The sequence below is a fragment of the Sphaeramia orbicularis genome, chromosome 8 (assembly GCF_902148855.1).
Source record: "Sphaeramia orbicularis chromosome 8, fSphaOr1.1, whole genome shotgun sequence".
NCBI lineage: Eukaryota > Metazoa > Chordata > Actinopteri > Kurtiformes > Apogonidae > Sphaeramia > Sphaeramia orbicularis.
In genome coordinates, this window is record NC_043964.1 from 41,553,635 (window position 1) to 41,567,174 (window position 13,540).

Here is a 13,540-nt window from a genome sequence, read left to right on the forward strand (position 1 = left end):
ATTTTCTATACAAAAGTAACGATTTTGACACATCATGGTTGTGACAGTGAAGACATCAATAAATATGTAAAGACTTTTGAAGACATAGCACACTTAAAGGAGGCTGAGTGAACATCTTGCATGTGCTGGATCTAGACGGTGAAGAAGAAAGTCCTCAGGAATACAGGTGACCCTGTGGTGCCTGATTTTTTAGTCTTTTTTAAAATATCTGACAGTGTTGACAGAAACATGGGACACGTTTTAAGGAAACGCAAAATAACAGTAAATGTTAATGAAAATTCACGGCTCTTAGTTTTCAAGTGATTCAGTGGACAATCCATTTTGTGGGTAATGGGCTAACAGATTATTATAAAATTCATTAAATTAAAAACAAACTTATAGAAAAAAAAAAGGCTACATTTGTGCAAAAGACCCTTAAAAGATCTACTATGACAATTTTTATAGTAAAAATATTATTCCGTTTCAATGGAATTAGCACTTTTATGAGTGGGACATGTTTTTTCCAAAATCTCAAGAATCAGTGTAATGATTTTATAGCAGTGAGGGTCCTCGGTGTGCAAACAAAGTGTCTGCGGAGTATAATAGACCTGTAAGTGTAACTGACATTAAAAGTATGTCAAAAAGAAAACTAACACTTTCTTGCTGAAAACTGTAACTGTAATGGTCTCCAAAAATGACCTGAGGGGTCCCTAAGGGTAAAATATTTTTGTAAGTTTTTAAGCAAATATTAAGAAAAAGTTAGCGTTACTTTTAGCTCATGCTAAAGAAACTAGTACTTTAATTACTATCTTAAAAATGTATGTATCATTAGTGAAAACAGGGAAATATTTAGCTGAAAAAATTTACAAAAATGGCCTGAGGTCCCGAAAGGTTTCTGTAGATTTTTAAGCTAACATTGTTCAGAAAGAGTTATCATTACTGTTAGCTAATGGTAAATCTAAATAAATATTTCAACAATTAGTATCTCAGATATTTATTGCAATAGAAAACAGTGCACCTGTGCAAAACAGTGTAAAGCTAAATATAACCTTTAAAAGTGTTTCAGCTGACAATCCCTAAAAAGAAAACTGCATCAATATAATGATGTATTTATGTAGCAAAGGTATGCTGCACTCATCCTCATTAAAAATAATATAAAACCTTTAGGCTTTCTGTATTTTACCAAAATAAAAAATCACGCCACGTTGTTTTTTTAATGACCTTAGTTTGACCACAACTGAACAAATGTTGTATATGATCCTGTTTCCTGCACACATTTGCTGAATGTGGATATCTCTGAAATCCTATTCGGTCATTTCACCAAATAAGAAGCTTAGACAAAGTTTGCGTCGTGTTTCAGATCACATCAGCATTTTAAAACACTGCAGCCTTGAGCCAAGATCTGATGTTCCCAGAAGTGCAGCCTCTGCTCACTGGCGAGATGCATGAAGTGAAGCCCCTGGGGTGAGGAGGAGGAAGGGGAAGGGGGCATGTGTGCTAGAACAAGGGATAAAAATGAGAAACGCATGGATTCCCGGTATTAAGCTCTAAGTAACCCGAAGGTTTTTTTCCACTCTCTTTCTGTTGATATTCCAGGGAAGTAGCGGCGATCTTGTTACTGGCACGTTTGGTGAGTCATCTGTGAGTCATAACATGTGGGTGGGAGTGTGCGCTGTGGATCCGTCCTGCCGGGTTGTTTTTTTGCCGCTCCATCCTCAGCTCTCCTAACTCCGCTACTGTAGTATCTGGGCAGATAACAAGTCATGTGACGGCCGTGTCTCTTTTCTGAATTCCCTTCTTACGGGAAAAGCGCTGTATTACATTTTAAAGCGTGTACCGTAACGCAGGTCCCAGCAGGATTATTATAAGGCCAATAAAGCAGGAAAACACTATAAAACACACAACTGGAGCTATAACATCACGATGGAGGAACGCTGCAATAAATAAACTTTAGAGTAGGATCTAAGTAATGCAAACAGCGCTGAGGTAAATAAACCATTACAGTCCTACACACATACTTTGAGGAACCCACATGTTATTTTATTATCACATACAGAACAACTGCCGAGTGAAAAGGAACTGACTGCATGTTCTTACTAGTTAATACTTCTCATAACAAGAGCTGAGACCCATGGAATTGAGCATTATTTTTGAATTAACGTTTTATACTTATTTTCTAGTGTCTGATAATATTTAACGAGCTAAGGACCCACAGATACATAAGAACAGCTGCAACAATGAACTAATTCATGTACGATTATAATTAATAATTTTTTTTTTTTTTTTTAAGATTTTTTCCCTCTTGTCTTACAGTAAACTGAACATAGATTGGAGGACATCATCTTGAGCTTCAAGAAACATTTATTTACCTCTTCTGACATTTTATAGGCTGAACAATTAATTGATTCATTGAGAAAAACATAATAAAAATAATATTACTTTAACCCATAAAGACCCAGTGCTACTTTTGTGACAATTCCCAAATGAATTTTTCTTCTAGATTTAACCTTTATTAAGGGATTTATCTCTGTTTAACATAATATTATCCTCTCCAATTTGCATTTTTTCAGTGAAAATCTGGTATTTTTCGATATTTGATTTACTGATCATGTATGTTAAACATCATGCTGAGATTGTATTTGTAGGTTTTTATACCAAAAGCACAGAAAATTTAAGAAAAACTGACTTTTTCAGAAAAGTATATAATTTAATGAACAGAAACCAAGTGTCTCCATCCACTGTCATTGATCCAACTCCGTGGGTTTTACTGGTGAATCAATGTTGTAGAAGATGACGGTGTTTCCGCGTTCACTACGAAGCCTCTGAATGTCCAAAAGGGTCATATCTGATGACCATGAAAAGATGACAAGCTGTATTTTACAACAATTATTTACATCGATTGATAGGATTAATGGATCAACAGTGATTTCCCTTTTTATATCAGTAAATGATTTTGGTCACTGGTGTATATTTGGGTCTTTATGGGTTGATGGCAAATCACTTGTAGTGATTTGTAATCACTACAGGTGATTTGCTGTATGTACTACCCAGCTGAAAAAAAGCCACATGCATGTTTTATTGGACCACCTTTAGCTGTGATAATGGGATGCATTTAATGTGGTATTGTCTTGCCATGTAATGTCTATGCAATGCCATAGTTATTGCCACATTTAATTCCATCCAGAGATGCATTAGTTTTTCATCAAGATCTTGTATTAATGATGGGAGAATCAAACAGCTGCATAAAGTCTTCTCCATCACATCCCAAACATTTTCAATGGGCTTCAGCTCTGGAGTCTGTAGTGGCCAATCCATATGTGAAAATATCCATTCTTTCACAGTTTTAGCCTGAGGAATCCTGGTATTGTCATCTTGGAATATGTCTGTTCCATCAGGGAAGAAAAATCCACTGATGTTCAATCTTGGTCATTCAGTATATTCAGGCTCAGCTAAACTCGTTTTATGGACAAATAACATAACTGAACCTAGACCTGACCAGCTGAATCAACCCCAGATCATATCACTGTCTCCACAGGATTGTACTGTAGACACTAGGGATGATGGGTAATCACTTCATATATCTCTCTTCTTACCCTGATGCACCCATCACTCTGGAACAGGGTCAGTCTGGTCTCATCAGACCAGATGACCTCTTTTCAATGAAACACAGTTCAATATTTAGGCTCCTTAGGGACTTGTTGCAGCTGAAACATGTTAATCACTGTAGTAATTATCCAATGGAAGGATCTGAACTATTTAGTGAATTAAATCCAGTTGGCAACTTTTTTGTCCAGGCTCTGTCTATGTAAAATATTCTAAAATGTTGTAACTATGACATTCAAATGACAACAGTACATTGTTAGCTTACCGGCCAATAGGCCTTGAGCTATTATGAAGGCGCTGTGTCTGGCATCATCTTTGTCATCGTCTTTGTCATCGTCTTCACTATCGTCTTTGTTAGCAGTTTCTTCAAACATCTTTGATGAGACAGCTGGTCAGATTCATTTAAAATTTTATAGCTTCCTATGGACAATATCTTTAAAGTTTTTTCACAGTTTTGAGAAATTTAGGTTTTTTTGCTTTTTTTAACATGGAAATGGTTACAAATATCAATACAGTCAATAGTGAGCACTGATAGGAAGTCATATATGGACTTTCATTTAATTTGTTGAGATATGCTCAAGTGGAAGTACCACCCACTTCTACTAGGAGATTGATTTTCTGCATCAAGACCACAGGAGTCTCACATAGCGGCAGAACCTGACAACCTCACAAATTTAACTTGTTACTGATTCTTGTTAGAACATGCCGGTGAGATAAAGGGGCACTGGTCCTATTTTTTTCTATTGGTGTTGGTTATTTGCCTTCAGATTTCGAAGGTCAAAGGTCACTGAGGATGGAACACTGTTCATTTAACAAGTGATCAATGCACTTGCTGTCTCATCATCACCATCAACAACATTCCTCTTTTCAGTGGTCGTCGTAGAAACAGTTGCCATGACACCCAGTGCCCGTAAGTGATGCAAGAGTTCCAGGTGCATTGAGACAGTGGACTGTAGATCGTGTGTGTGTGTGTGTGTGCGTGTGTGTGAGAGAGAGAAAGTGTGTTGTGTGTGTGCGTGTGCATGTGTGTAGAGGTACAGAGAGTTTGACTGTAAACTGATCCACATCACTCTCATTGAAAGATAATAGGAATTTGGCTCTGGGCCTTTTTTCCATAGAAGTCCCTTACCTTTATGTCCCCCCCGGAGGTTAGATACTCAGGTATAAAGTGTGAGAGATGTCTGTATCATCAGTATCTGCAATCACACCAACACTAATAGTAAAAGCTGGCTGCTACATAACAGCAGTTATCATCATCGCAATCTGTATTTTTAAACATAGTCAACCTTTCTTCCAGATCTACTCTCTGCAGATACGTTGCTTAGCATTCAGAATGTCAAATTAAGGCTTTCAGAGTTTGGCTGTTTAATTCCATGTTTGGATCAAACACAGCTAGAGGGTGGACATTTCCACCATGCAGAGAGTGAAGCAAGGCTTTCATTTCCATTGCAGATTCTGATCTTTCTTGGCTTTACAACTGTTACATAAAAATACATGAGCTCATACTCTTGTTAAATGCTGAGGCTGGAATTCACTGCACAGCATCCTTTTATTCAATTTTACCTGTATAAAAGCAGAAAAGCTCAAGAAGTTATAGTTTCCTACAATATTTGGACTGGTGTGTTGTTTACTGTACAACTAATATTTAGAATAAAATAACAGAACCTTTGAACCCCATAAATGAACATTTAACAAAAGTTTAGCCTCAAAATAAAACCACACATGAACTTGAAGAGGCTTCATTTCTTTATAGACTATATTAAGCACGACAGTATTTTTGATGTAAATATTCTTTAAAACAATCCAGATGCAACAGTATCTGCACATCATCCACTAACTTACTTTCTGAGATAACCTTGTCGTTTTGACCCTCCTCCTCCTCCTCCTCTGTCCCCCTCCTGCACTCTGCTCTAATTTGCGTGCGCGCCACCGCGGGCACAGGCACGTTCACTGGGGGCTTGGCCCTACGCAATGGAAAGGGGGCGCGCCCGACTTAAAGCAACGCGTTGTCCAGTGTTGATGTGTCGCAGATTTTAAAAAGTGAGAGAGACAGACAGCTGGAGTTTGGTGCGCAGAGCCTCAGCGCATAAAACAAGTGTAGAGTCCCGGAGCGGATAGCGGTGGCGGACATACTTTGAGCCTCTTCCCGCTGCTCTTTAGCTGTTTTGGATTTCAGTTCCTCAAGAAAACAACATAGACCCAGTTTGCGTCCTGTTCGGTGCGTGCTGAGCTGCGCGCGGCGATGGAGCTGTCATCAATAGGAGACCAAGTGTTTGCAGTTGAATCAATAACTAAGAAGAGAGTCCGGAAGGTAAGAGGAAACACTGAGTTATACACTTCATATAACTTATATAACTTATTTTTTATCCCAATGGAGCGGCGTGCTCAGTGTACCACAGCTTGTCCTCCTGCACAACAAAACTAGGCTACGCAGTTTACCTATAGTTTACGTAAAATGTATTTAAACTCATCCGTTTTTTACACGGCGACAAACTTAAATGTTGTTTCACATTTCGAGTCGCATCCTGTGTAACCTTCCTGTGCAGTGGTTGAGCTGCTGCAGCATGAACGTGTTTTGGAGGAGCCTACGCAGCTGTAGTAAAATGTGGAAGGGGGTGTGTATCCTGAAAACGGCTGTACGGCCAGCGTGCGGGAGCTGCGCACTTTATTTAGGTTACGCCAGTGAGGAGCCGAAAGTTCCTGAAAGTGCTGCGTAATGTCACTGACTGCTGCGTGGCGGTGACCCATTGATTTCCCGTGGAGGGGATGTTGTGAACTGAACTGCTAACACATTGCCCTGTAGTGGTGTGGATGCGATGCCACTGAACACAGTGTCCTGTTATTGCACACGCGCATGGGCTTTAATGTCATGTGATTTTTTGTTATTTTATTTCACTAAATTACTAAATGACTAGTACAGGGCGACATCACTTGCGGAGCAAAATGCTAAAGTTGAGAATGATTTATTATTAAAACTATTCTAGTTGTCCTGTGTAGTTACGCTGTGACCTATCAGAGGAGTACTACTGTTATTTTTCACTCAGGATCTCCATGATAACTGACGGGAGCGGAGACTTAAACGTTGCGCAACACACGTTGTTTACATGTTCGCGTGGCCCCACCTATTCCAGCCACCGGTGTAATGTTCTAGAAAAGAGTCCGCGCATTGTTGGAACCGGCTCGTGCAACCATGTGCGGTCACGTCACCGCGATGGGAGAGAAAAGCTGGTGTTTGGAGGCCACCCAGCCCCGCTGTCATTGACGTCATCCCCCAGAAAAACACCGTTTGAAAGAGAGAAAAATGTCCATGACCCTCCCTCCCTCCACACTTTAAAGTGACAGTCATCCCTTTTCTGCCTCACACTCACTCATACAACAACTTACTTCTGCATCAGACTGGACCAGATGTGAGGAGCAGATCGTGTGTCCGATTCTCAGTATCTCCTCTAAACCCCCTCCCCTCCTCTGTTTCTCCTCAGGGTAATGTGGAGTACCTACTGAAATGGCAGGGTTGGCCCCAAAAGTGAGTAAGCCTTGAGTCATCACACAGTGACCTCATCCCTTTAATATATACTCAGTATCCTGTTCAATATGTCTTTATATGCAGCAGCACTGTCCCGTGTAGATACATCCACAGATGGATAAGTAGATAATTGATTGTGATAGACTTATGTGGATGTTTGTACAGGTACAGTACTTGGGAGCCGGAGGACAATATTTTGGACCCACGTCTGGTCTTGGCCTACGAAGAGAAGTGAGTCATGATAAAAGTTTTTTCTTAATATCTTTAATGCAGTTTTGATGTCCCTCACATCTTGGGTCATTTCTCTCGTCTTTGTTTTCTTCCCAGTCAGGAGAAGCTCAGAGCTCTGGCCTATCGCAGGAAAGGTCTCCGACCGAGGAGGCTCGTCCTGCGGGTAGGGACACCCCCCTCTCTTCTACTTTCACAAGCCTTTGTTATATTTTTGTTCTTTCATCCTGGCTGTTCAGCCAGGGGCCATTTCACCTTTACCATGTAATGTTTTGTAAAACCTGCAGGAGGGAGACACATTTATCACCAAAATAAAAAGTGAAAACGTGCAGTATTAGAGTAAAACACATTCAGAACTGCCCAGATGTACACAGTAAAGTGTCAGGTGTAAATAATTATTTAAGGTGCTGTGATACTCGGCAGTCAACACACGCACTGTAACAGAAGCAGCGGTACTGTACAGGTTTTAGTACTAACACGCTATAGACTTGTCGAGCTGAAAGCTGTGTGTTTTTCATCGCAAAGGGTGTGGTTATTGTTGTGTGTTACTATCACTTTCACTTAGATTAAAAGATAGGGTTCGATGAAAGGAATTCTGGGAAATTGCTCTATGGGTGACTGGAAGTTGATGAAAATGAAAGCAATTCAGGGACTAGTATTTCTGTTAAATCATAAAAGGTGTTATGCAGGCAACTCTTGTAAATCTGACCAATTCAGATGACAGAATTGTACCTTTAAACTTGTAACTATTGCCTCAAAAAACATGAAGTGCCATATCATGTGTTCACCTGTCTCTTTGGAACAGAATATCTTTGCAATGGACCTCCGCAGCGCCAACAAGATCTCGGAGAAACCCCCTCCTCGGCTGCGCCTCTCTCTCACCCGCTCCATGAGCACCGACGTAGACCACGGTGAGAGGGGGAGCATGTACCACCGCCAGGTCAGGAGGAAGGCTAAGCAGAGGGTGTCCAAACGGAGGCCTGAGGGGACCTCCAATAAAATAATACGTCCTGTGAGGAAGAAGGAGGAGGAGGAGGTGATGGAGGAGGACTGGGAAGGCATCAGTGAGGAGGAGAAGCAGGAGTCTGAGTGCACCACTGAGGACAGATGTGAAGGCAGTTTATACGGTCAGTTTGATGAGTTAAACTCTGCTGTTCAGTCAGTTTATCCACAACTGTGTTGTTTTTATTTAGTCTTTCATTGCGTTTGTAGTTGGTTCATAAATCCTTATTTCAGTGGCAGCTCATCAACAGAGGGCGCTAGGGTGCCGCCCCACCTGTTTCACATTAAGAAGAAGACAATAGGAATCACTTAAAATAATTTTACAAAAACATTAATATTTAAATAAACAAGCTACACATGATACAGCCCATGAGTACTGTGTATAATCTGCATTCAAGGGTAGTTTAAAAATGTTTTCGGTCATTTAGTGAACAGTCAAGTCAAGTGTTTCCTGTTTGGGGTGCAAAAATCTGCACTCAAGGCTCTCCATTTACCATAATACACTCTCTGTATAAATGGTGCGTGCGCAGTAGACTCCTCCAATACAAGAGGTTGGAGAGCCTCGGGGTGCAAAAAAATTGCGCCCAAGCACTGCCCACAGGAGTATCAATCAATCAATCAATTGCCAAATCATTAAAAGTTATCTCATGACATGTTACATATAGAGCTGGTTGAAACCAGACTCTCAAGCCAATTTACAGAAACCCAACCCAGTCCTCCAGGAGCAAACACTTGGTGACAGTGGCGAGGAAAAACGTCCTTTTAACAGGCAGAAACCTCGAGCAGACTGCGAATCCTGGAGGATGGTCGTCTGCCTTGACCAATGCCTTGAGTAAACGTCACATCCCAAAAAGAATCAAGACCTTCCACAGAAATGGAATCAGTGACTAGGACAGTAACTAATACTACTAAGCAAGGACTAAGTGGCTGGAAAGCTCAGTGGTTAACACAACTAGCAACATTGCAGGAGGTGGAGGATTGATTCCTGGCACGAGTGCTATTGATATGTTTTAGCCCTTGCGATGATTTTCTGTTTATTTTTAATGGCATGCGATCTACCTGGACTACCTTCCCCACTGGTCGAAATGCATTGGCCATACTATCAATGGAAAAGATATTTGTCAGGAACATACCTAACTTTAACAATAGTCATACAAAAATGTGCATGTTTGAAGGATAGACTGGTCAAATTTACTTATAAAAAATACATGATTGAAAACACACTGTTTACTGTAATTTTAATTAATATTTTAAAATAGTGGTGCATGTACAGGGTGTCCCATAAGTCTCCATACATAGGAGACATAATACATTCCATACATATATGGTTCTGACATGTATTTCTTTATATTTCTTCTTTATAGTTCTTCAGCAGACACGCATTGAAATGTGTTCCCGACAAAATGGCAGTCATATAGAGCATATTATATAAATAAAAATGGTTTATGTCAAGAAACGTTTATTTTTCCTATGTATGGAGACTTATGGGACACCCTGCACTTTGGTGTATCCTAGTGGTGACATGTAGTAATAGTCCAGCTGAAAACTGACTTGGATACTGCACCCCACCAAAAAATGTTTTCACCACCACTGCCTTGTTTTCATTTTCAGGAATCAACTAGTTTTAGTGGAGTTTTCAAGTTGTTTAGTGTTAATTTTATGAAGCGGGTAAGTATGATAAATGTAAGATCTATTGTATGTTGTGTAAAGGCATTTTATTCTTATAGGCTATTTGAAGAAAGTGACAAAATACTTTCCCTGCAGTTCTGTTAAGTTTAGTAAGCGTTCATTGTAGTTTTTATTTAGTTTTGATGTTTGTTTTTGAGTCCTTGGTTCCACTTAGTTTAGGTATGTTATCATGTGTCACTAGATGTCACTGTCTTTTTGAGGTATTTGACTTCAATTTAACCCCTCACCTAAAAGGGTTTTTTTTATTATCTCAGTTTCTTCACTGAACAGAAAAATGTATTTTAAGCTCAAATAATGGTCTAAAAACTCACTTTATCAAACTGTTCAATTGTCCTGAGCTGCACTGTAAAAAACACAAATTTCATCTTTGCATCTTTCAGGTCAGTCAGAATGCAGTTCCCCTCCCTTACTGGAGCGACAAGACTTGGAGATGGAGCTAGAGGAGAGGGTGGATGTCAAACTGACAGCGGCTAGCACAGACACACGGGCCACACCTGAGAGACAAGGTGGAGGGACATTTGAAACAACAAATAATAAAACTCTTGCAAGTGACCAATCAAAGGACAGCTCTTCTGCTGCACCTGAGGCTGTAACAGGAGATGCGGTTACCGCGGGCGACAGCTCAGGTGTGGGCAGAGGTGAGGAGGGCGTGGAGGTAGAGCCGGAGCATCTCAGTGAATGTCAGAGCAACAAGATGACCTCAGTCATAGTGAGTGTTCAGGGGAGCAGTGAGGCAGAGGATGATGATGATGATGCTGCTGCAGAGGCGAGGGGAGAGGAAGTGAGTGGTGACAATCAACCTGTTCCCACAACAACACAACACCCTGGCAGTCAGACTGCTGCCGGTGCAACAGAGAATCCCAGGAAGGTGATTGTGACAGAAGTGACCATCAACTCCCTGACAGTGACGTTTAAAGAAGCCACAGTGGCCGAAGGCTTCTTTAAAGGTTATTGAATGAAGAAACAGAGAGAAAGGAGATGAGAATAACCATAATAAGACTTACCACTCATTTTTACTGTAAATAGTTGTGTATGTAAGATAATTCCACATGTTTACAAAGCTACACTCATTTCCTACTGGGTTCAATGAAGACATTATTGCCTTTGAATAAAAAATGAGTGGTAATTTTATCATTGTGGCTCATTTATTAGGTGTGATAGGACGCCCAGGGCCCCAGAAATGTGCTAAAACAGGCTCCATTTTTGGGGCTGCTGGGTTTTACTGAGAGCATGAGGCAGATGGTGAGACAGCAGTTGAAACATTATTACTTCCATGCAGCTATTTTTTTCCAGCCGTCCTCGGTGCTTTCCAGCAAGACATTGGTCTCACTCAGATCTGTACCGGGGCCTGTTTCAGTCGCTCCTCTTTCTTACGAATAATGTTTTGTAAAAAAAAAATTGCTTTTTTTTTTTTTCTTCTTTTCCAGTATTCGCACAGAGCTAACCGCATGCCCTGTCAGTCTGTGCCACATAATGCACAAAGCCCTGTCCTGTGCTTTATTGAAGAGGTTTATTTCTGTCACAAAAGAAATGAAACAAAGGAAAGAATTAATGCCTGACGCTTAGATGAAGTTCTGCATTTCAAGGAGGATGGATGCACTAAAGAAGTACACAGTTGTGTTTGCCGTCCGTCTGTCGCTTTACTTTTCAAGTATGAAATGCTACCTGGTTCTATTTTTGTATTACCAATTGATAGTCCACTCTTTTCTCTAGCCTTTGTGCATTTCAAAAGAGCAGATATCATCTTACACTGCCGCTGTTGATGCTGTGTAGGGTAATGTACAAATGGAAGCATACTGTGTGTACGTTAGGTCAGACAGTAGTGAGCTATTATTTATTGCATGTCATATGATAAGCTATGAGCTTAACTAACTTATGTCACTTCTGTGTCTGAAGCTGTCTTTCTCTGACAAACATGTTTTGTCAAAAATGTCTTCTCTTGGAAAACAAATTTTTATTTTGACTGCATTTCCATTAAATATGTAGTAAAACTGCTGCCTCATGTGGGTTTACTCCAAATTCAAGTTGTTTGTTGCACAATAAATAAACATCAGGTGTGTGTGGGGGTGGGGGTGCAGATGACAACGCACCAGATGTGTGGGGTTTTTTGGTTTGTTTTTTTTTGTACTTGGGTTTTGTGGCCAACAGCGCCCCCAAATCGCCAAAGTTTTCACCTGCAGCATAGTTTTTTTTTCTTATGTAAACAGGCATGGGAGACATGAATGTAGACACAGAACTATTTGTTTGATTTATCTGTTCCTTAGGATTTGAGGTGTTTCCTGACAAAAAGAGGGAAAGACCTTTAAAAAGTAAAATAAGCTTTAAAAAAAGTAATGCAAGTATGACATTTAATGTTTCCTCAGAAATTTTAATCCAGAAAACTGTTTCCTTTTCGTTTTTCCTCTAACTTTTTTAACCTTTGATCTCACTGCCATGACATATAACACTATGATACATTAAGTACATTTGTTATATCACGTGCCAGTGCTTTCCACCAGTAAACAGTGTTGCGACCTCTGGTCGCCACTAGAGGGCGTGTTATTCTCAACAAAGACAATTTACGGTAACTGACGCCATCGAATGCAATTTAACAGCGGGTGAATCAGAGCCTCAGTATTTCAGAAGTGGGGGATTAGAATGCGTAGGACTGACTCTAAGAAGATATAATTTACACCACATGAAGCTCCAAGTCCTTTTATTTATTCAGCAACTACTACACCTCTGCAGCAGTTAAACAAGTACTTAAAGCCTTTATTTAAGTAAAAGTACTGTGAAAACTCCACTATAAATAAAGGTTCTTTTTCCTGAACCTCACATAAGTAAAAGGACGTTAGTGTATTTATGACCCATGATAATACTTTATTGTTAAATATGTTTTGCTTGCCTTTTACTGCTACAGATGTTTGGGTTGAGCTCATTTGAACTGCCTCATATACTGGTGAGTTTCTGCATCATCATATTCTATTAAATCATCACGTTTGTAGCATCGCTGTTCTGTGAGAAGTTTCTTTAAAAAGTCATCTTTTCACAAGTTCAGAAAAAAAGACTTGTTTTCAGCTTCTGAACCTCGCACTTTCTGGGTAATCCACAAGGTTTTATTCGGTTTAAGAAGCAGAAATTTAAACTCAACCCATAATAGAACGCTTAATCCTTCAGTTTATAACAAACAAAATCAGCACATTTGGAGATTTGTGGTTTTCACTGGACAGGAAAGAGAGAAAAACTGTAATGTGAAGAGGAACTAAAACTGTCAGACAAGTGTAGTGGACAAAGAAGTACAGTATTTGCCTCTGTAGTAGTAGTAGTAGTATAAAGTAGAAATACTCAGGCAAAATGGTAGCACCTCAAATTTGTGCTTGGATAACAGAGCTAGTTTACATTCCACCGCTGCACCTCTGAAGTTCAGTGTAATTCAGCTGAAAGAGGAAAAATTCTGCACTGAACCCTTCTTTATGAATTACATGGCAAGTGGAGATAGAGGTAACCATGTTGTAATTGATCCCTTACTCCTATCCA

General features: G+C 40.0%; 1 protein-coding gene across 1 annotated transcript; it reads left to right on the forward strand.

Annotated features, from left to right (window-relative positions):
* Nucleotides 1-5,563: 5,563 nt before the first annotated feature.
* cbx7a (chromobox homolog 7a) lies at nt 5,564-12,019 on the forward strand. The gene is made up of 6 exons (XM_030141814.1): nt 5,564-5,893; nt 7,062-7,105; nt 7,271-7,336; nt 7,433-7,499; nt 8,139-8,460; nt 10,405-12,019. The coding sequence occupies exons 1-6, from the start codon at nt 5,825-5,827 to the stop codon at nt 10,977-10,979; spliced, it is 1,143 nt and encodes a 380-aa protein (XP_029997674.1). The 5' UTR covers nt 5,564-5,824; the 3' UTR covers nt 10,980-12,019.
* The last annotated feature ends 1,521 nt before the right edge of the window (nt 12,020-13,540 follow it).

Bases quoted from the DNA above. Each gene is read 5' to 3' on its own strand.
- cbx7a (XM_030141814.1), top strand. From the start codon at position 5,825: ATGGAGCTGTCATCAATAGGAGACCAAGTGTTTGCAGTTGAATCAATA. The intron at 7,106-7,270 runs GTGAGTAAGCCT...ATGTTTGTACAG, and splicing joins TGGCAGGGTTGGCCCCAAAA to GTACAGTACTTGGGAGCCGG. The intron at 7,500-8,138 runs GTAGGGACACCC...TCTTTGGAACAG, and splicing joins CGAGGAGGCTCGTCCTGCGG to AATATCTTTGCAATGGACCT.